This window comes from Phragmites australis, chromosome 24 (assembly GCF_958298935.1).
Source record: "Phragmites australis chromosome 24, lpPhrAust1.1, whole genome shotgun sequence".
In the NCBI taxonomy this organism is placed as follows: Eukaryota; Viridiplantae; Streptophyta; class Magnoliopsida; order Poales; family Poaceae; genus Phragmites; species Phragmites australis.
The window spans coordinates 8,435,478-8,457,106 of record NC_084944.1 but is presented as its reverse complement, the minus strand read 5'-3'; the positions used below and the strand labels follow the sequence as shown (position 1 = coordinate 8,457,106).

General features: G+C 45.7%; 1 protein-coding gene across 1 annotated transcript; it reads right to left on the bottom strand.

Moving 5' to 3' along the window:
- Nucleotides 1-2,320: 2,320 nt before the first annotated feature.
- LOC133906958 (calcium-transporting ATPase 7, plasma membrane-type-like) lies at nt 2,321-5,713 on the bottom strand. The gene has a single exon (XM_062348925.1). The coding sequence runs from the start codon at nt 5,469-5,471 to the stop codon at nt 2,433-2,435; it is 3,039 nt and encodes a 1,012-aa protein (XP_062204909.1). The 5' UTR covers nt 5,472-5,713; the 3' UTR covers nt 2,321-2,432.
- Between the last annotated feature and the right edge of the window lie 15,916 nt (nt 5,714-21,629).

The following is a 21,629-nucleotide window of genomic DNA, read 5'->3' as shown; positions in this document are numbered from 1 at the left end:
TTCTTCTGCTGGTGGACATCTAGTCCAGGATACTCCAGGCACATCGTTAACACTTTTTGAAAGCACGGGCACACTGTCAACTCACACGCCAAGAAGGTACTCATGTCGAAAGCTAATCATTGTGAACAAACCATAGCATGTCCTTGACCGAGGATGCAGCTATTCGGATAGGTTTAACACTCTGCAGAGGTTGTACACTTTACCCACAAGATATGCACAGACTCCAACCTTAACAACTGGTTGAACTATCATAATGAGATGCAATGTCCTTACAACAAAGCCACAATATCCACTCGCATGGCACTAAGATACTAGGGGCCTTAGAATATCCACGGGAAGGACCACTTAGCAATCCCAAGGCTCTGACATAGCCTTAACAATATCACTAGCTGGACCTTGGGTTACGTACTGCCCAAGTCTTCTCCTGATCCCCATTGCCACTGCCGGCCTTCGAGTGGGTACCAAACTAAGTTGAAGGGGTTGGGTCAAGTCCTGCCCATTCAGGTCATGTGGTTGTACGATTGAATACTTGGTAGAATTTCACAACGAATCGGTCATTATACGACCGAGGCAAGTGTCTCCCAACAATAATACCACAAAGGTCAACCTTGCTCTAAGGTAATTCCCACCTTTGTGGGGTACCTTACTCATCTCCGTCAAAAACACACTAGAGTTTCGATGAACACATCTTACACACACATCAATTACACAACACTTCACACTTTTTGAAAAGGCATGATTAACATATGTAATTATCCTGGTTCTTTCATTTGAGCAAAGCAATCCTAAGCATGCTAGTAAACAAGCATTCATCCAAACAATCATTATAGTTTATATTGGGGACCTTCTAGGGTTTCAACAGAATAAAGATGACCATATCAAGGTATGGCATAAACAAGTTAGGTCATAACTACATTAGCATATTCTTTAAAATTATAGTTATTAACTTAAGCATGCATATCCCTATGATTTGAAACAATGGCTCTATGGGTTGCATTTGAAAATATAGGATCAACATGATCAACGGTGTAGGACTTGCCTTTGTTGAAGTCCTCGTCCGCTCCTTTATCAAACCGGGCGACTCTACTCAGGTCGGCTCGGCTCGAAGCTTGCCTCGGCTCGATCGGGTGGCTCGGCTCGGGGCTAGGCTTGACTTGGTTGGGCGGCTCGGGGCTGGGCTTGGCTTGGGACTGGACTCGGCTCAGCCGGGCAGCTCAGCTCAGGGCTAAAGGGCTGGGCCCACCTGTCAGCGAGGGGGAGAGAGGATAAGGGGAAGGGAGAGGCGGCCGGCTCAGGCAAATAGAGCAGAGAGAGCGAGAGGGAGAGGCAGAGGGAGAGAGGCGATGGAGGCGGCGGACGGCGGCGCATCAGTGACGGAGAGCGGCGGCCAGCTCCGACGAGCGACAGGGTAGATCCGGCGAGGGCGAGGGCCGGCAACAAATCAGGGTGGGAGAAGCTTTGGTGGCCAGCAAAACGGGGCAACGATGGCCGGATCTACCCCACAATGGAGGCGGCTCACGAGGAGGCTAAGGTATGGGGATGAATTTGCAGATTTTGGGGCTTCTCGTTTGGGGAAGAGGAGAAGGGTGGTGGAGCTCACCGGCGACAGGCTTCGGTATGGTGGTGGTGGCAGTGCTCAGAGAAGGAGTGAGGGAGGCGGTGGAGGTGAGGCAGATGGTGTGGTGTGGAGGGAGGAGGAAAAGGGCACTGTTCATCTTTATAGGGGGACGACGGCGTGGGCAAGGCGGTGGTGCGAGGCAAGAGGCAATACGCGGGGCTCGAGGGAGCGGCGCGAGGATGGCTACGACGCACTGCGACGGGACGGGCGGCGTGGCGCAGTGTAAAGCAGAGAGCGACGTTGGGTCATGGGAATGGGAGAGAGATGAGTTCTTATGATTTTTTTTTCTATGGGGGAACACGGGTGTGACAAGGATTAATTGTCATTATGAGTTTTTGGTACGATAGGCTTATTTTCATATCTTATATCAAATTTAATGTTGGACATTTTGTCATAAAAAATGACCAATGATTGAATAAATTTACACTTTGAATAAATTGAAGAATCATGAAAATGTTGTAATATTACAAAATTAGTAAAGTCAAACTAAGGCTTGAATTATATAGTGTAGACCTTAAATTATGGAACTGACACATTGAAGATAATAACAAATATGGTATAAATCTCATAGTAATAGAAGACATAATATGTCATTTATCAGTATATGCATATGTTTTTATTACCTTATATTATGCTAAGTATAATATTTAAGAGAGCACATTAAATATAGTTATTAAGTTAAGATGATAAAATATAGACCTCACCATCGTAATATAGATGCGATTCCTAAGGAGAAAAAAAATGTAGCACTGATGAGACCGAAAGAATCGAATAATTACATGGATAATCAACTAAGCTATATGATCAGATATGCCTAGAAGAATTTCCACCCTGCCATGATCTCATGGAGCGGCCGGTCCGGCACGGGGATGAACTTGACGGCCCAGCCGATCGGCCACGACATGGCGGCAATGGCGAAGCAAACGCCCCACTGGGCCCAGCCGAGCCTCTCAGTGCCGGCGAACCTCGTGAGCAGTTCTACCATCAGCACCTGCATGGCGAGCGTCACGGCGATGATACCCAGGAACATCTTGTTCCGAATCACGCCGGCGAACACATTCCTGCTCTCGATCTCCCGCGCATTGAACTCGTTGAACACCTGGCAGAGCACGAACGCGTTGAAGATTATGGTGCCGTTCACCTTCTCGCCGACGCCGAAGATGGCGCGACCACGGTACTGGAGTACCAGAAGCACGGCCACCTGGAACGCCGCCTGCGCGGCGAGGTTGCGCCACATGGCGTTGCTGATGAGCGGCGCCGTGCGACCAATGGGCGGGCGACGCATGAGTGCCTTGGTGGGCGTGTCCGTCGCCAACGCCAGGGCGCCCATGGTGTCCATGATCAGGTTCACCCACAGGAGCTGCACGGTCGTCAGCGGCATCTTACCCGTGGTCACCGCAGACACAAAGTTGATGATCAGTGCGGCGACGTTGACGGTGAGCTGGAACTGGATGAACTTCTGGATATTGTTGTAGACGCACCGGCCCCAGCGAGTGGCCGTCACCACCGTGTCGAAGTTGTCGTTGAGGATGACGATGTCGGAGCTCTCCTTGGCGACCTCGGTTCCCTGGACGCCCATGGACAGGCCCACGTCGGCCTCCTTGAGCGCCGGCGCGTCGTTGGTGCCATCGCCGGTGACCGCGACCACGTGGCCCTTCTGCTTTAGCCGCTGCACCAGCACCAGCTTGTCCATGGGAAGCGACCGTGCCATCACAAGGATGCGGTCCACGATCACGACCTGCTGCTCCGGCGACATGGCGCGGAACTCGTGGCCCTCGATGACAATGCCGTCCCGATCGTTGTTTGAGATGATGCCGCACTCCTTGGCGATGGCCCGGGCTGTGAGGACGTTGTCACCAGTGACCATCTTGACCGCGACGCCTGCCTTCGTGCAGGCCTCGATGGCGGCCTTGACCTCTGGCCGGCACGGGTCCTTCAAGCCGACGAAGCCCAGCAGTGTCAGCCCCTCGTCGTCGATCTTCGAGCGTTCTCCGTCGGCCTGCTTGTAGGCGAACGCAATGCAACGAAGACTGCCAGCCGCCATGTCGCTGATGACCTTCTCAAGGTTCCTCCTCTGCTCCGCGCCGAGATCACGTGCCGCGCCGTCTGCACCGACGTACGTCGAGCAGTTCGCCAAGATCATCTCCGCCGCGCCTTTCCAGTGCGCGATCACCGCGCCGGTCGTGTTGTCCCTGATAAGCATGCCGCTGCGCTTCTTGTCGGAGTTGAACGCCTCGACGCGCACCACCTTGCAGCTCCTATTCAACGCGTCGGCGTCCATCCCGAGCTCCGCCACGGCCCACGATAGCAGCGCCTTCTCCGTCGGGCTGCCGGATATCTCCGGCGGCGAGATGTTGTCCGGCTTGTACACGCTTCCGGTGGTGTTGAGCCCGGCACCCTGGCACAGCAAGCTGACGACGCCGCCGGCGACCGCGGCCGCCGACTTTGGCCGGTCGGTGCCGACCCAGAACTCGGTCACCATCATCTGGTTGAGCGTGAGCGTCCCGGTCTTGTCGGTGCAGATGGCGGTGACGGAGCCCATTGTCTCGCACGCCGAGAGCGTGCGTACAAGCGCGTGCTCCTTGACCATCCGCTTCATGGAGAAGGCGAGCGTCAGCGTCACCGCGAGCGGGAGGCCCTCGGGGATGGCGACGACGATGATGGTCACGGCCTGCTGAAATATGGAAACGAGCGCACTGAACACAGAGTTGAATGTGACGTGCTCCTTGTCGAACAGCGGCTTGCCCTGCTCGTTCCTGGTGCTGCCGGTGAAGTGGCGCGCGGTGAGCACTGCGAAGACGAGCACTGCAACGGCGATGCCAACCTTCCCGATGCTGGACGTGAGGCCCTCGAGGCGCTCCTGCAGCGGCGTCGGGTCCGTGTTCTCCCGTGTGATGGTGCTCATCATCTCACCCCACGCAGTGTCCGTGCCAACGGCCGTGACGAGCATCCTGCCGTAGCCGTCGATGACCTTGACGCCGGAGACGAGGAAGGGGCTCTTCTCGGCGTCGACGTCCACCGGGTAGGGCTCGCCGGTCATGCTAGACTCGTCCACCTGAAGCGCGTGCCCCTCTAGAAACACGCCGTCGGCCGGAACGACGTCGCCGATCTTCAGCACCACCACGTCTCCCACGACGAGGTCGAATATGGAGACCTCCTGCCTCCGAGCGCCGCGGACGACGGTGACGGCGATGTCGTCGGACTCGCTGGCCAACCTGTCGAACCGCTTGGCCTGGCCGTGGTTGCTGACCGCGGACACCACCGCGACCAGGAACACGGCCAGGAAGATGCTGACGCCGTCGTACCACCCGTCCTTGAGCCCGTGCTCCTTGATGCCGAAGCCGAGGGAGACCCCCGCGCAGACGAGGAGCACGATGAGGAATACGTCACTGAGCGCGTCCCAGACATGGCTCCAGAAGCTTTTGGGCTTCCGCCTCGGGTACGTGTTCCCGCCGAACGCCTCGCGGCGGCGGCGCACGTCGCGCTCGTCCCCGCGAATGCCGCCCTCCGCGCCGGACACCAGCGCCGCGGCGATCCCCACCCCGCCACCGAGGCGGCGGAAGCAGTCGAGGAGCTTCAACTTGACCAGGCCCTTGAAGTCCTTGTCGTCTGCCGCGACGGAGAATTCCGCGGCGTCGGACTCAGAGCCGTCGTCTTCGGCACCGGCGAGGATCTTGATGGCGACGTAGGACCCGGTGCGGCGCAAGATGCCCGCGTTGAGGAAGCTGAGGCGGTTCAGCCTGTGGCACGTCCGGATGACGTTCATTGCCTTCCGCCACTTCTTCATCCACCGCGACGGGCCCAACGCCGCCGTCGACCGGCCCGTGGCGATCAGGTAGTCGGCACACTCCATATGTATATATATACACCCCAACACGGATTGATCCGATCCAAAGTTGTTCGAAACCAAAGAATCAATCCAATAATTGACCACCGCCGCGCGCAGCAAGCTAACAAGATGATACAAGATTCAAATACTTGCAAGGGTGCAGTTCTTCAAGCAGGGACGATGCGATGGTTCTTGGGTTGCCTCGTCGACGCCAGCCGCAACACCTGATGATGACCGTGACTGATTCCAGCAATGGCTGCCAACGTTTATGGATTTTGTGTAGGGAAAACAGCCAAGCGCGGCGTATAAATAAGGTAGGCAAAACGACGGTAGTCGAAGCTGCCAGGAAGTTGCAGAGCGAAAAAATGGGAGTTTCTGTTCGGAACAAGGCCCCAAAATTAACTAATTACAGTCGTAACAGATGCTGCGTAATTAGCTGCATGCATCGTCGTTCCGGGGGCCGTGCTGGCGTAACCGTGAAGCACGCGACGAGAACGACGAAGGCCGAGATCGAGCTCGCTCGCTGGCGCTGCGTTGCATTGCACGGCTGGTGTGATACTGTGGTCGTCGGGATGGCTCATATTTTTCGATTTTTTATAGTGTATAAATGTTCGGATTAATTATGTGTTATTCAATAAAATAGTTTTTTTCAATTTATTTCTTAGTTTGAATCTCAAAGCACTCCGACACTCTAGATTCCGTGTGTGCACAGGAATGGTCTTGCATTTTCTGTACGTCCTCGGCCGGCCGCCCGCCAGCGAGAGAGCTCTTTGCCAGCGCCTGGACTGACATGGCATTCGATTGCTGCCATCTGTTACCATCCTAGGACGCCCGAGTTCGTTTCAGAAAAAGAAGAGGACGCGCGAGAAGTGGTTGCGCACCGGATCAAACCGTTACCAGCTTTTACTGCAGCAATTTGATCTTGTATTTTTTTTATGAAAAATTTATAGGTATTTAAAACTTTATATTGTTTGAATATACCAGACGACTGGTTTAGACTCGCAACCTAAGGGTATAGTTCCTTTCCACACGTGCTTAAAAAATCTCCATGCATGGTCCAAAACGCCTACCTCCGGCTGGCAGTCAATAGGAGTAATTTTAAAATATTTACTCCCTGACGTTTTGGGTTGATGGATAAGGTGCAAGAACAATTTGGCACTCGCCACTTAGGGTGCGTTTGATAGGAATTTTGATATTTTCAAAAATATTTTAGTTTTAAATTCCCTTTAAAAATATTTCTCTAGTGAATCAGAATCACGCTAGTTGGCTAGATTCGATTTCTCGAAAGAGATAATGATGGTACCATTACTCCCATCATGATATATATTTTTTGCATTAATAACATCTGAAATCATAGGAATAAGGTTCGAAATGATATTGATATGGTATAAATGAGTTGTTTTATTAATCTACAATAAGAAGGAAAAAAGGATAAAATTAAACAAAAAATGTCAATAAAGTAATTAGATATTATGAAGTTAGTCAAGTTACACGCCGCTAGCTTCGATCTCGTCCTTATCGCGGCGACGAGTTCGACCGGCTCGACGACGAGCAGCTCACATTCATGTTCTCAGATGAACCAGAGTGGCAATTTCGCATAAATATAAGGTCAAGTACACGGGGGAGTTCATACGTCCGCACCGAAGAAACGGGTGAAACGGCATGATTCACAAAAACGTTTCACCCTAAGGGGCTATTTGGTAAAGCTCTGATTCTGTGGTGAGAGTGATTTTATGGTGAAAGTAGGGTGGAAGTGATTCTATTTGTAAAATCGTTTGATATACTAGTGGTAGAAGTGATTTCTGGGAGAATATTATGTTAAAAGCGAGGAGAATCAACTGGAAATCAGGTGGAAACTAGATTTTTCAGCTATCATCTCGTAATACAAATCGTGAAGTGATTCCCGCGCAAAATCCGCTTCCAGACAGAGTGTTTAGTAGCGCGGGGGCTAATTCCCGCGCGGAATCACTCTATAAAGCGCTACCAAACGGGGCCTAAAATGCTTCTTCCCAGTGCGTTCAACCAAGAATCTGAACAAATGATTCCGCTTCTATATGCGTCTCGTGCACATGTGCCTATTTTTAGGCCAATCAACGTTCACCAGTCGGCCATGGGAATTAGTGTTGGGGCCACGGTGGCGCTGTGTCGTCGATCGGCCACAGTTGTTGGGAAGGAAAGAGCTGGCTGAAGGGTCCGTGCCTTTCTCGGAGGCGTGACGCAACTACTACGGTCCACCTGAGCCTTGGTTGGTGGGACCAAACAAGACGGAGCAGATTTATTTTGTTTTTAAGTTGTTTAGATAGAGAGTAGTCGAAAAGAATTGTTTATAGTAAAGAATATTATTTAAAGATTCGGGACGGAATCGTTTCAAAAACCGGTGGAATGCAGTCGTCTCACTTTAAACATGGCACTGACGGTGGATCCGAGATATTAAAATAGACTCGTTTCATTTTATCCACTAAATAAGTATTTATATATGAATAAAATCATCTCATCCTCAAATATATAAATAAAATCATTTTATCTCACCTCGCTCTCTAATTAAACACTAACTAACAGAACCAATCCACGTATCCCTGTCTGAATTTTACCTTATAAAATTGTTGCTTCTCGAAATAACTAGGTCTAGCAATGGAGCGGGTCAGGGTTTGTTGTACCCGAAATCGATCGACCGATGGCACATGGTCGTCATCTCTCGTCACTTGGATGACGCACGCATGTGACTGACGTACGATTCTGGAGATGCATAGAAACTCCTGATGAATCTTCAGTCGCACATGTTGATCAACCGAGGTTGATTTATACGACCATATCCAGTCCCTGCCTTGAGTTCATAACACTTTTTGACATGAGTTTTAGACGGTGTCAAGAAGAGAAAAAGGCATGCGCTTTAGACTAGACCCTTCAGGCTGCTTTAACTAGTTGCGTCCAAACTGCCATGCAAACGGTACGAACGATATTGACTATTAAAAGTAGGTGAATACGTATATTAATAAATTTATTATAAAATCGATGATCTTTTTCTTTTTGATCATTTAACGTAACTCAAAACTCAAATAAAAGTAAAAAGTATAGAGAAGTTTTAACAAAAGAAAATCGTGATAACACGATTCTATAGATGATATATGAACCATACGTTCCATTTAAGATCAATCTGTATGTCTTAGCACTTGAAAGATCACAACATACAAAGAAAAAAGAAAAAATAAACACCGAGTAACGAAACTCTGTAAGTTGATTATCTAGAGGCAAGAGAATTCAAGACTCTATCATATTAGCGTGTATATATGAATTTTATACATATAGCAACAAGAACAATAACCTCATAAGGTGCTAAAATTTCAACCTAAAAATCCAAAACGGAAATCAAAATCAGAAACCAAAAACTTACAAACTTATAAGGGAACCAATATAGCGAAATTAGAAGAAGGGAAATTCAAGCATATGCAAAAACATAAATTTCATTACTCAAATAGATCAACCCTATTTTAAGTGAATTACAGAGATTTATCTTTTAACATTCTCACCTATTACATTAACTAAGCACTCATTATTCTTTTCTCTAAAATTCTAGCTTTAAGCTCTCAAATAGATAGCATAATGGGGCTCAAGTAGCTGGTTCAAACTCTTTAATAGTCATACTCTCTATTTATAGGCTTAGGAAATTTGACATCTAAGTTTTTTTAACTTTTTTCCAAAATACACCCCTCTTGTAGTACACTCCTACGTACTATCGAGGTTATTTTGGTCTATTTTCTTCTCTATTCATCGGACAGCTGCGGTGCCTTCACGACTTAGTTTTGCCTCGACGTAAGTTTCGTGATGATGCCATGTACTCCTCCAGTCCTCCCACGTTTTTGAGGCCAAAACATGAAACCGCCTGCACGCTTCTTAAAGTGTGACTCATCACCTTGCTTACACCCTAAGCAAGCGCTTCGATGTCGACACGTGTACTTCGTCATACGATCCTGACCGCTAGTAAGTCTCTCCCACTCTCGACCCTCGGACCACCTTATCACTTGCACCGACACCCCCATCGCTTGACTTTGACAACATGCCGTCTCCATCCGCCTTACATGCTTTGCTTGACCTCCACGTGTTCAGCTAGAATCACCCTTGACTTTGTTCGACCTTCTTAATCGTCCGGCACCAAGCACTCCACTTGGCCCTGATCATCCCGCCATCGACCGCCGAGTTGCATCAATCACTTGCACACCATGAGACAAACAAACATATATCTCCAACTCTAATTCCAATTAGTCCATAATTAATATGTTTAAATAAAATCCCAAATCAATTTAAATCACATCGACGCCTATACAAAATCAAAAATCATCAACCTAAATAAATATCAATGTCAATCACTCATCACAAGTAAACGAAGTCACATTTCAACTTAGTTTCTCAATCTCTCTTTGATGAGTGCATTGACAACCTTTAAAGTACAAAGATTTTGATTTGAAAAAATTAAAACAAGCAGCAATGCTTGAAAAAAATGCCTAGCGAAAGAAAAAGGACTTGTTGCTTGAACAAAAATTCTTAGCGAAAGAAAAGGACACGCTACCTCCATTGCCATTGCCATGAGCACTTGATGGGTTCACACCTCCAGTCCCAACACCTGCATAGAAAATCATTGTTGGAGGCTTACTAGAAAACAAAGACCAGCCAGAACAGAAAAAATGAGGTGATTTACCTTCAGTGTCACCAGAACTGGCTATCCCCTGGCGCGTCACCTGGGTTGATGTCCTCTCCATGGAAATCAAGAGGCACATCATCTACTACATGACAGTTTAGAACACGGAAAGGAGGATGGTTCAGGTCTGCTAAAGCTGCCATACTTGCTCGCTCTATGCAATGCTAATGGCCAGTAACAACATTTTATACAGGTAGCAAAACTGTTTTGGTACACTAATATGAAATTTGAAATAGTAATTAGGTTTAGCGCTCAGCCAAAAAAAAATTCATAGCCGCTAACTTCATCTAAGCTACACTGCGCATACTTGGCGGTCAGCCAAAAAAAATTCATGGCCGCTAACTTCAGCTGAGCAGATTAGATACCAAGCCAAGAATTTTGCACAACGGCGCTGGCCATGCTCATGCTGCCATGCATGAGTCCGTGAGAGTGGTTGGGAAGTGCAAAAGGTTGTGTGATGAGATGCACGCCGTGAGAGAGATTGAATTTCCAAGCGTTGAATGCATTACTGCGGTTGTTGAAGATTAAGAGCACTATAGTCTTTCTTACCTCTGCTTTTCCCATGGTTAAATGCTTCTTAATCCAAGAGCTGAAAGCTAAGACACCTTACATAAAAAATGGAGGGAGTACTTTACTTAGTAATTACTATTTTCGTTCTAAAATAGATGTCATTCTAGAATACGTGTAGTCAAACTTTAGAAACTTTGATCACTAATATACATAAAACTATTAGGATTTGGTACATGAAAATGATAGTAATAAATTTATTATAAAAATACTTTAATATAATCTAATTTCTATTAATTTTTATCAAAAGATAGTTGTCAAAAATAATAATCAAACGTGCTTATTAGAAACCATATCGATGTTGTAAATGATAAGTAAAAAGAACATCAGTAATATGACCACTATTAGCATAGAATTAGTAGTGTAGTTACTACATTTTAACCGTTAATTCACACGCACCCTCAACAGATCGCCCAACATTTCCCGTTACAAGTGGCAGATGCAGAGGACCCAGATGGCTTATCCACCTCTTTTTCTCTCTGTTTTTTTTTCCCTCCTTTCTTTATTTTTTTTCTTTTTCTTCCTCATTCATAAAAAAAAATATTAGCGGAATGGCTTCCACTGACCGCGAAACAGTAGAGGAGCTAAGAGACTATTGGATCTCACTACGGCAGAAACCCTCATTAGTATTGGTTTAAAATCTTCATCAGTGTCGGATTTTCAACCAACACTGATTACTTGACACTGATAGTCACTAACGGTCAGTGCCGGGTATAGAACTGATGCATAAAATCACTATCAGTGCTGGTTGATGACTCAAATCGGCACTGATAGTCCATACGGTTAGAGCTACCAACCGGTACTGATAGTCAGTTCCGATTCAATGTTTTTCAAGCTAAAAAAAGCTTTATTTTTTTTCACGACCAGAGGCTGTTCACCTGATCGTGTCTAATATTCACAAAGTCACGCGATATTCACTCACATGCAGCAACTAGGACTTGAACTCACGATCTCACAGCAGGTACACGCACGCGACCCCTCTAACCATCCCGGCCATCGTCCGTTCGTGAGTATAGTAGTAAAATAAATCTTTTTGACATCTTCTGACCAAACGTTTGAATGACTATTTAGACATCTAAATGATCTCAAATAAAAAGTTGTCAACTACAAAATTATACATTTCGTTGAGTTCTACAATATTCATATAAAGTTTGTCTCCATCCAACTTCGTATTTTAAGTTTATTTTCAATCCATACAGTGTTCAATAAAATAACCATAGCTTTTACATACGGAGTCCGATTTCGACGTTTGACGTCTACTTTGAAAGCTAATGAGTAGACGCATAAAAAAAAAGACATGTACACTTTTTGACCCAAAAAAGGATCGGAAGATCCTTAACATAACATATAAAGTTTTTCATCGAAAATTGACCTTCTTAGATTTGCTTGGAATTTTTTTAGACATAGTGCTTCATTTGAAAGTTAGTGCTGTGCAGATGTTTCATCAATCCGAGTTACCAAACCTACGATAAAAATATTTGAATTTGTGGTTTTCATCTTTATGGCCAAATATGTGAGTTTTTCAATAATTTATACTAGTTTTACACTAGATCTCGCACTTTAGTTTGTGATTATGTGTGTGTGGTTCTTTCGATAGTTTTTATTAGTTTATTTGTGCATTTGTATTGTTTCAAATAAAAATTGATCAACTATAAAGTTGTAGATCTCGTTGAGCGCTACAATTTTCATATAAAGATTTCCCCATCCCACTTAGTGTGAAAAAGTTATAAATTTTTTTAGTGTGAGGTGTCATCGACTACATCTGTAACTTTGTTATAATTATTTAGGTATTTAAATGATCTCAAATTAAAAAGGTTTTAACTACAAAGTTTTAGATTTCATCGAGAGCTATAATTTTCATATAAAGTTGTTCCGCATCCGACTTTGTGTAAAAATGTTATAAATTTTTTAAGATGAACTATGATAATAGCAATCATCAGTGGTTCATGGCTAGAACCTACACTGATACTTACTAATACTTACTATTAGTGACGGTTCATAGCTAAAACTGACACTAATACTAATTATTAGTGACAGTTCATTGCTAGAATCAATATTAATATATCAGTGTTGGTTCTTGACTGGAACTGACACTGACATATCACTATCAGTGCCGGTTCCAGCCATGAACCGACACTGATAATGACTATCAGTGCTGATTCTTAGCTACTCAGTTATTGTTAGTATGCGAAAGTTTAAAAACTGATACTTATATATCTTCAATAGCGGTTACTAAGTATCTGCTCTTACCCGCTAGCCATCTTTTTCCTCCTTCGGTCGTCTTCTTTCTCCCATTCGTCCTCCTCACTACAGCGGCGCAGCCCCTGCGCAGCTCAGCCCACACCACCAGGCCATCCTCCCTCCCGGATTCTATATATGTCGCAGGGAAAATACAGCCCGGAACCTTAAACCCTAACTCTAACCCGAACCACCTCCCGGCGGCCTCTTGCCTTTGTTGCGGCGGCGGCGCGGGTCGCGTGCTGAGGCGAGCGACGTACGCGTCGCAGGGTAGAGCGTAGTAGCCCCGGACACCATCACGTACGCATGTGCGTTGCATTGCCGCGTGCAGCTAGCTGGCTGAAGCTGTGGCAAACTTGCATGGAGCTTACGATGATATTCCAAGTAGTATATAGAAAGCATCAGATCATGGCACTGTCTAACCAAATCGTGTTTGGTCAAACCAAATAACTGGTTAGTGAGCAGCCAGGGTAGCATCAGGTTAAGGAAGGTAAACAACGAGGTAATGCCAATGTAATACAAGACCTAAGTACTCCAATTCTGTTTTTTCTCTATTTCTGAAGAATAGGGTTGGAATTATGTTAAAAGTGGAAAGAAACATATCAACATATTACAAAAGAGGTTCTTAAGTGATACAAAAACTATAAAGATAACACAACCAGATCTTCATCTCTAGTAAACATCTGCTGTTATTGGTCTCGCTCCATAGCTAAATGAGACGACCATGAACATCATAGTCGAAACATTATACCAACTCTGACAAGAAACCCAACCCTTAGATAGCCATAATTCTGATTTTGTTAGTTACTTCTGTCGGTTTCTGGGACTTTGTACTTATAAAGTAAAAATAACCAAACTTTTTTAAAATAACTTTTTGAACAAAATCTGAGTAATAATATAGCACTTACATGTCTATTAATATTAATGATCGTATTTTAGCAAGTCTGACCGCGTGAGCGCTGAGTCATCAAATGAGAGAACACATGCAGTACAATTCTTTTTGGCTTTGAACTTCACTGGAACTTCTCCAGGCCGCTAAAAGGCCAACTAGGTAACAAACCTGTCTAAAGAAAAGGAGGCGCTCCCATTTGCATGTACTTACGCGGCAAGCAGGAGCCGTCGCCCCGAAGAATTGAAGTGACGTGCGTAGCGAAGTTCATGGATAGATTCTATGAACTTAGATCTCAGATCGAGATTCAGGTGTGTATAATGCGAACGCGAAGGGAAAATGCGGGCATGTCGACCCAGAAATGGACTCTGGAGATATGCATGCGTGAGGTTGATATCTATGTATGCTTACGTGTGCATGTGAACATGAACTCCTCCCGAGGAAAACAACCAAGCAAAACGGCGGCTTGAGCTACGAAATGAACGGCCTGGAAATTAAAATGCAGTCAGTAGTTCGTCTCTGAGGAATGGCTCAGCTGCTTGGTTCGTGTCGTCGTTATCCATTTGGCCCCGCCCGGGACGGCAGTTTCGTAGCAAATATACTGGCTGCAACACTGTCTACGTGGGATGGGATGGGATGCATGCATGAGGAGTTGCTACAACTAAAGGCAGGGCCAGGGAAGGGTCAGAGTAACTTTTTCTCTACTCCGAGTCTGACTCGGACTACGGCCTCGTGGGGCACCAGGCGGAAAGGCCTTGACCGGCGACTCTTCGCTACGCCGCGTCGAAGGCAAATTGGGCACGCAACACTTTTATTTATATATTTTTATTTTTTGATATTTGCAAAAATGAATATTTATTTTAAAATATTACACATCTAGATTACTATAATATGTTGGAAGAACAATAACAAGGTGTCACCGCTTATAGGACTCACAGCGCAACGGTCAAAAATTAAATACTCTGATCAATATGACGTCTATGTTGTAGGGATCAATGACATCGTAAGAGAGAGATAAATTAGGACACTTAAAAAGTTAAACTAAATTAGCCTCAAAAACTTCACAAGATAAATATATCTTAATTTCTATCTAAATGTGATTTAAGTTTATCTAGTGCGTCTACTCTACCACTCAAGAGGATTGCAACATACTCTAGAAAAGTAAATTGCAGGAAGGTAAATGCGGAAAAGTAAATAAGGTAAAGAAACAAATCCGGCATAAGAAATTTTTATCTCGTGGTATCGAGGCATGAATACCACCCTAGTCCACATTGGAGCTCCATCAAGAATATGCTTCTGGTCGGCACCCGGTCACAACTCTTAAGCCACCAAAGCAAAGCCTTAAGCCGAATGAGCCACCAAGCCACAAAAGCAAGACCTCACCACTAGCCTCTCTTTCGGTCACTCATGCCGTGATCACTTCAAAGCTTGAGCTACCAAGGCAAGAGTCTCCGCGTCCCCGTACACGTGTCTTGCCACCGCTACATACCAAGTCGGAGTGTCAACAAGCTTGAGCAACTCTGGCTCAAATTGCCGACGAGTCACCAAGACTCCAAAACATTGGCGTACCACTTGGTACAAGGTAGGATCACTTATTGATACCTTCTTCAAACTGTAGCACCTAGCTACAACTCACTCTAGGCCTATAAGCATTAAACACTCTTTAATCTTATGCTTAATCACCTTGAATGATCACTTTAAGCACTTTGGTGGTTTGGACATCTTCTCAAATGTCTCTGTCTTTAAAGTGATCAGAAACTAACTGTTGGATTCCACTCAAAGTCATCCTGAATATTGAACACTTCGGTGTATACATCATCTCCATCACCGGATTATAGGGTGAGTATATTTGAGCCATCCGAGCCTATGCAGCCTCTTTATGTAAATTACTTCAGTGTACATCTTCGGTGTACACAAACACCTATCACTGAATTATCCGGTGAGGTATTTTTCGATCTTCAACTCTTAGAAATGCTTCTGCAGGAAATACTCTGGTGTGAAGAATTCGGTGTGTACAACACAGGCACCGGACCTTCCGGTGAGTTGATATTCGTTCTTCTGTGCTTAGATTTTTCTCTGGAAGAATTAGTCTGGTGTGATCCTCTGGTGATCACCGGACCATCCGGTGAAGCCATCTGCACTCTTTCCTTTGTCAACAATGCTCTACTGCTTCTGTCCATTTGACATCGGACCATCTGGTGAGGTAAAACTGTCTCTGGATATAAAGCTCTGGTGCATACAATTCTTCTAACATCAGACCATCCGATGAGTACATTTTTTTCTGAAACTTCTTCACTTAAAACAAACTTTATCTCGGCTATGGTGACTTCTTGATGTATTGCATCTATGAGATCTACTAACATATATTCTTGACAAACATGTTAGTCCCAATGACTATGTTGTTATTAATCACCAAAATCACAATCATAGCTTAATAGGATCATTTTTGCTACACACATCAACATATCGTCCAACCAACGGACGACACCTTTGTTGTCGCCTAGGGGCCACCAGAAAAGGTGTTACCCGTTCAACATGCGATACATGCAACAACACCTTTTGTTAATCATATGCATGTAGGAAAAGGTGTCGCCCATTCAACGGGTAACACATTTTTCAATGGGCCACAAAGCCCTATCACCCTTCCAACAATTGGACGATACGTTGATGTGTATGCTATATCGGCTAGGGTATTTAATTTCTGATCGTTGTTCCATAGGCCCCACAAGGTGTCACCCATTGGATGGACGACACCTTGCTGTCAGCTGTGGACGGGCGACGGTAGCCTAGATGTACAATATTTTAAAACGGACATGTATTTTTGCATATATTAAAAAATAAAAAATTCAATTGGGTACGACGAATGCGCGAGGTGGATGCAGCCCAAACACGGCAGCAGTCGCGGTGGGTGGAAGGAGAGGTTTTTTTTAATAATATTATTTTATTAGAAAATTACAAAAATAATAGCCAAAAAACAAAATTACAAGACTAGCTACCTGTCGGCATGCCGAGTACCGACAAGGAACATGACGGTACTCCACATGCCGACACGGTACGTGACACTTGCCCGGGGGCCTGTCGGCATGCGGAATGCGGAGAAAAGGCCTGTCGGCATTCCGCGTGCCTACAGCCCTCAGGTAGACACCAATATGGGTGTCGGTCCAGTTGACAGCTGACAGGCCTGTCGGCATGTGGAGTACTGACATGCCTGTCAGTAATTGGAATACCGATAGGTCTACTGGTATTTCACATGCCAACAGGTTACATCTATTTTAATTTTGTTTTTAATAAAAATTTGGGAAATATTAATGAGGCATAGCCAGAACTCAATGTACATCCTATAGAAGAAGTTACACTCGTTCAAAAATAGCAACTACAGCTATATGGAGGCTGAGGCAATGAGGTCCGTGGATGTTTTGTAATAAGGCTGAGGCTAATGGCATCTCAGAGTGGTTCATTTGTTTCCTAATTTTGGTTCGATGTGATTTTGTTGATATTTAATTATTTAGTTGATCTAAATTTGTGAGAGTAATTTTTTAGTCAAGTAATGTTGGGAGGATACAAAATCTAATTTTGCGAACAATAGTAGTTGTGAATCACAATTATCATAGAACGCGGCATGGAGGTTACATGCGCTCATAACCATAAAGAGATGATGATAACATACGTTGGCATGATATTTGCCCTTTCTCAAGGCATCGGGGCCCTGCTCCATAGCATGATGGGCCCTCTCCCACTTCCTTTCCTTCTCTGCTTCGCGTGCTTCAGTCACGGCATGCTCCTTTGCAACCGTCCTGATGCGCTCCTCTTGCTGCTTCATCCGTCATTCCTCCTGATGTTACTCATACTCGAGGTGTTCGTAAGCTTCCCTCCTCCACCGCATCTCCATGCCGATCCACTGCTTCTGGTGCTCATTTTGTTCCATATCCAACCATTCTATGAAGTCACAGATAGGTAGAGGAGACTGGACAAATGAATCAAGAGGGGAGAATAGTAAGTCAGTGCATGAAATCGTATAGAAAAGTGTCATATGAGTGATCTATGTCGCTATACCGGTAGGTACTCGTACGATCCATGTCGAGGCGGGTCATACTGGTAGTTAGCACACATGAAGAAGAGTAGGCCATATGTGTAAGATATGTCCTGGGACTCAAAAAGCCTACAAGGGTCACTACAGAAGCACATTGGCGGTTCAACCCTCTAACTGATGAAAATTCCCTAATGTTTCTTTAGTGGGCTTGGTGGAGCTGAAGAATACATTGCAAGTGAGAGAGCTAAGGGAGGAGTGGTGTATCCATGGATGAGGGTGTGGTTATTTATGGTGGCTGCGGGCTGGTGCATGGAATGAGTGCATGAACTTGGTTGTGGGCTGGTGCATGGGCTTGGCTGTGGACTAGAGCATAGGATTCCCTGTAAAAGCTGAAAAAGTTGTGACATTGATACTCTTTTGTGTGGTCATTTCATGTCTAAAGTATGACTCACGACATGCATTAGTCAATACTGTAGTACGTTATATTGATGAAGGGGTATCAAATACTCTGGTAAGATCTTAGCAGTGCAGTCTAGCAAAAAGTCTTTTCAGTGCTACCCCTAATAGGTCGGTGCAGTCTTGGCAATAGGCTTTTCAGTGCTACCGTATCTATCCACTACCGCCAGGACTTCTCGTATATAAACGAAACTCAATCGATTCTCCACTCACACATCTCATGATCTCGAATTGCATCGAGACAATGGCGTATCCTCATCCTCTCGATGTCCCAATATATCCACCACCTCCACACCCTCATTTAGACGTCTATGGTAGAGATTTCTACGAAAACCACAATTCTCTTCTTTGCTCGTTTTAGCTGCCATGCTGACATGGAGATAATACTGTAGTCCAAGTTTATAAGCATTTCGGTGACATAGGCTGTCGATTCTTCCATTGTCCACATTTTAGGGTACGAACAAATAATACTCACTTTCTTTCAGATTTTGTCAACACCATTTACTTACCTCATGTACCACTTTTTTCCAGATGGATGATTGTTGGTTCCAGTACTAGATAGACCCGCGGATAGAACCACACATTCAAGAATACATCTGTCACCTCCATGCCATTATCGAGAAACTGCAGGAACAATTGTGCTAAGAGAGATGTAGCAACGTCAAAAGGCACTATATCCCGCCTTGTATTGTAGGTCAGAGGAACAAATGGGAGTAATATGGATGTGTTCATTCTTAGTAAATATGACTAGCAGCAATGTATCTCGATATACTACCTTAGCCTTATGTACTATTTTAATGTACCGTTGTTTGTAACATTGGATTTTGTACCGTCATGTAACGTTGGATTTTGTTTGCACACGTAATTGTAGTAGGGTTCATAATGCGCATGGTTTTGATTTTGAAAGTTGCAAGTCAACGATTTATTGCTGACAGGATGGCACGCAAATATGTTCGAAAGCAGATAAGATTGCACGATGCTACGCTTTACGATGGAAGGAGAACACGGGTAATAAAACTATAGCTGATAACATAGTACTGATATAAACATCCTACATGACATGGCAATCACATAATAGAAATGACATGAACATGTACAAGTACTGTATAGCAGCACAGTCAAGGGGCTCGCCATGGCCACAGGTGCGGTTGTTAGGCATGCCCACCGGCCTCCATCGGCCTGCTTCTCTGTGACGTACGTGGTCGGTGGAGTACGTCAAGGGGTCGCACGGAGGGTGCCGTGGGCATGCAGCATCTATAGGGGTGACAAGGTTGGGCTACGTCGCATGCGTCGGTAGAGGTGCCCTGATGTCTGGGACGGGCCCTCCTCATCGGCCAGCAATGAGAACCAGTCATCCGTCATAGAGTGTGATGAGCCGAACGTTGCGTCAAAGGAGGTTGGAACTGTTGCATGGTACAACTATGTCAAATGTCATGTATCACGGTATAGTTGAATTGAAAGATACAATCCCGAGTGATACCATTGATAGTAATGAACCTGGAACTGAAGCACCCGAGTGAAAACTAGGAGTCGGCATGTACCGCACTAGTGGTGGCCGAGATGACGAGGTTGGTTTCGTGTAGAAGCATGGCGGCATAGCCTGAGCGCATGACGGCGACCTCATCTATGTGGTAGGCTTGACGACGTCCGATACCCGCTAGCATAAAGCACATCGAAACCCATTGAGGCAACACCGTGACAGCCGACGCAGACCAGCCATCAGCTTGCCCGGCTCAACCCACTATGGGAACGACTCCCAGCAGTCCACGAAGTCTAGTAGCTTTGTGCCGATGCCCCTGTACGTATCCGCCTGCAATGCCCGAGAGAACACATTTAATATTAAGAATGAAAGTCAGTACAATGAAACATCCTCACGTACCATTGCGTGGTACACCACCGCCGGCTCCATAGCAAACGTGTCGGTGACCCCTGGCTCGTGCTGCGGTGGCTCTGAAGGCACTGGGATGCACCTAACCCGCGTCACCTCATGGAACAAGCACAAGTACGCATCCTACATCCTATGGTCGTAAGGCCCACGAGGGACATGGATGTGTCCAACCGCGTCCACCCACACCTGCAACTTACCCCTCCAATTTGCATCATACGTGATAACCTGACCCTTCCTCGTCATCCTGCAAGACAATGTTACGATTACGGAACTAAAAACATGAATAGTAAAGAACCTATAACAACAAATACTTACAATTGAGTGTTGCCCGTCGGTCATCATAGCAGGGAGAAGTGCTGGTGATACCCGAACTGCCTAAGCCTAACTTGTTGGGGAAGTAGAAAGCCTTGCGTACGCGTCATACGAGCTCAGGTGCAGGCGCCCTATGTCGAAGCGCTCGTATGATCACAGGGTTAGGAGCAAAGGACAACTTGTGATCGAACCGGAGTCACTCCTCCTATTACAGGCCTCACACAACGCCCGATACGTCTGCGCTAGGACCGCGGAGCCCCAACTGTACTTAGGGACCTACTCTAGGGGGGCATTCGCAATCTGCTATTTGAAGAAGATGAACCGCTTATCAATGGTGTTCGTTTCCATGGTGGTGAAGATGACCCACCCAAACAGCCACATCAGGTACGCCTCCAGGTGCCATTGCACTCTCCAGTCCTATGACTCTAGCATCAGGTGGTCCGCCTGGGACTGCTGGACCTAGGGCTTTGATGGACCGTGGGGTGAGTCAAAACCCACCTGCTCAGGCTGCTGACCCTCAAGAATAACTCTGTGGAACCTAGCGAGCAGCTCGTCCCTCCACCCACCGTGCAAGTCTAGCCCAAACACAACATTTTCCGCCAAGGGCAATCCTAGTAGCATGGAGATATCCTGCAACATGACAGTCATCTCACCTACTGGCAGGTGAAAAGTGTGCGTCTCCAACCTCCAACGGTTGACCAGTGCTGTCAGTAGTGTCCTATCAAGGGGAAATAGAAGGGCCCAATTCCTAGTCGAATTGAGGAGACGCGCCAAAGGAAGGAGACCCGATGCCCTCAGGCTACGAAAAATAAAGAATGCGAGTAAAAAATTGAGTGATTTACAACAACAAACATATAACGCACAAAGTTATTACCTCGGGATCCAACGTTGGTCAAGCCTCTAAAAGTGGTCTGGAGTACGTAAGCTCATGACTGGGTATAGCTCGGTGCTGTCCAAGTGTGTTCGATGCGTTGCATCGATCATAGGGTCGATGAGCTCCATACCTAAAAGCAAAAAAGATTGCACTGCATAACATAATTAATACGACAAGCACATAGTAATGCAACACGGAATATGCAAAATAAAAATTAAAATCGAGAGAAATAAAA

Excerpts from the sequence above, each read along its gene's own strand:
- LOC133906958 (XM_062348925.1), bottom strand. The coding sequence starts at position 5,471 with ATGGAGTGTGCCGACTACCTGATCGCCACGGGCCGGTCGACGGCGGCG.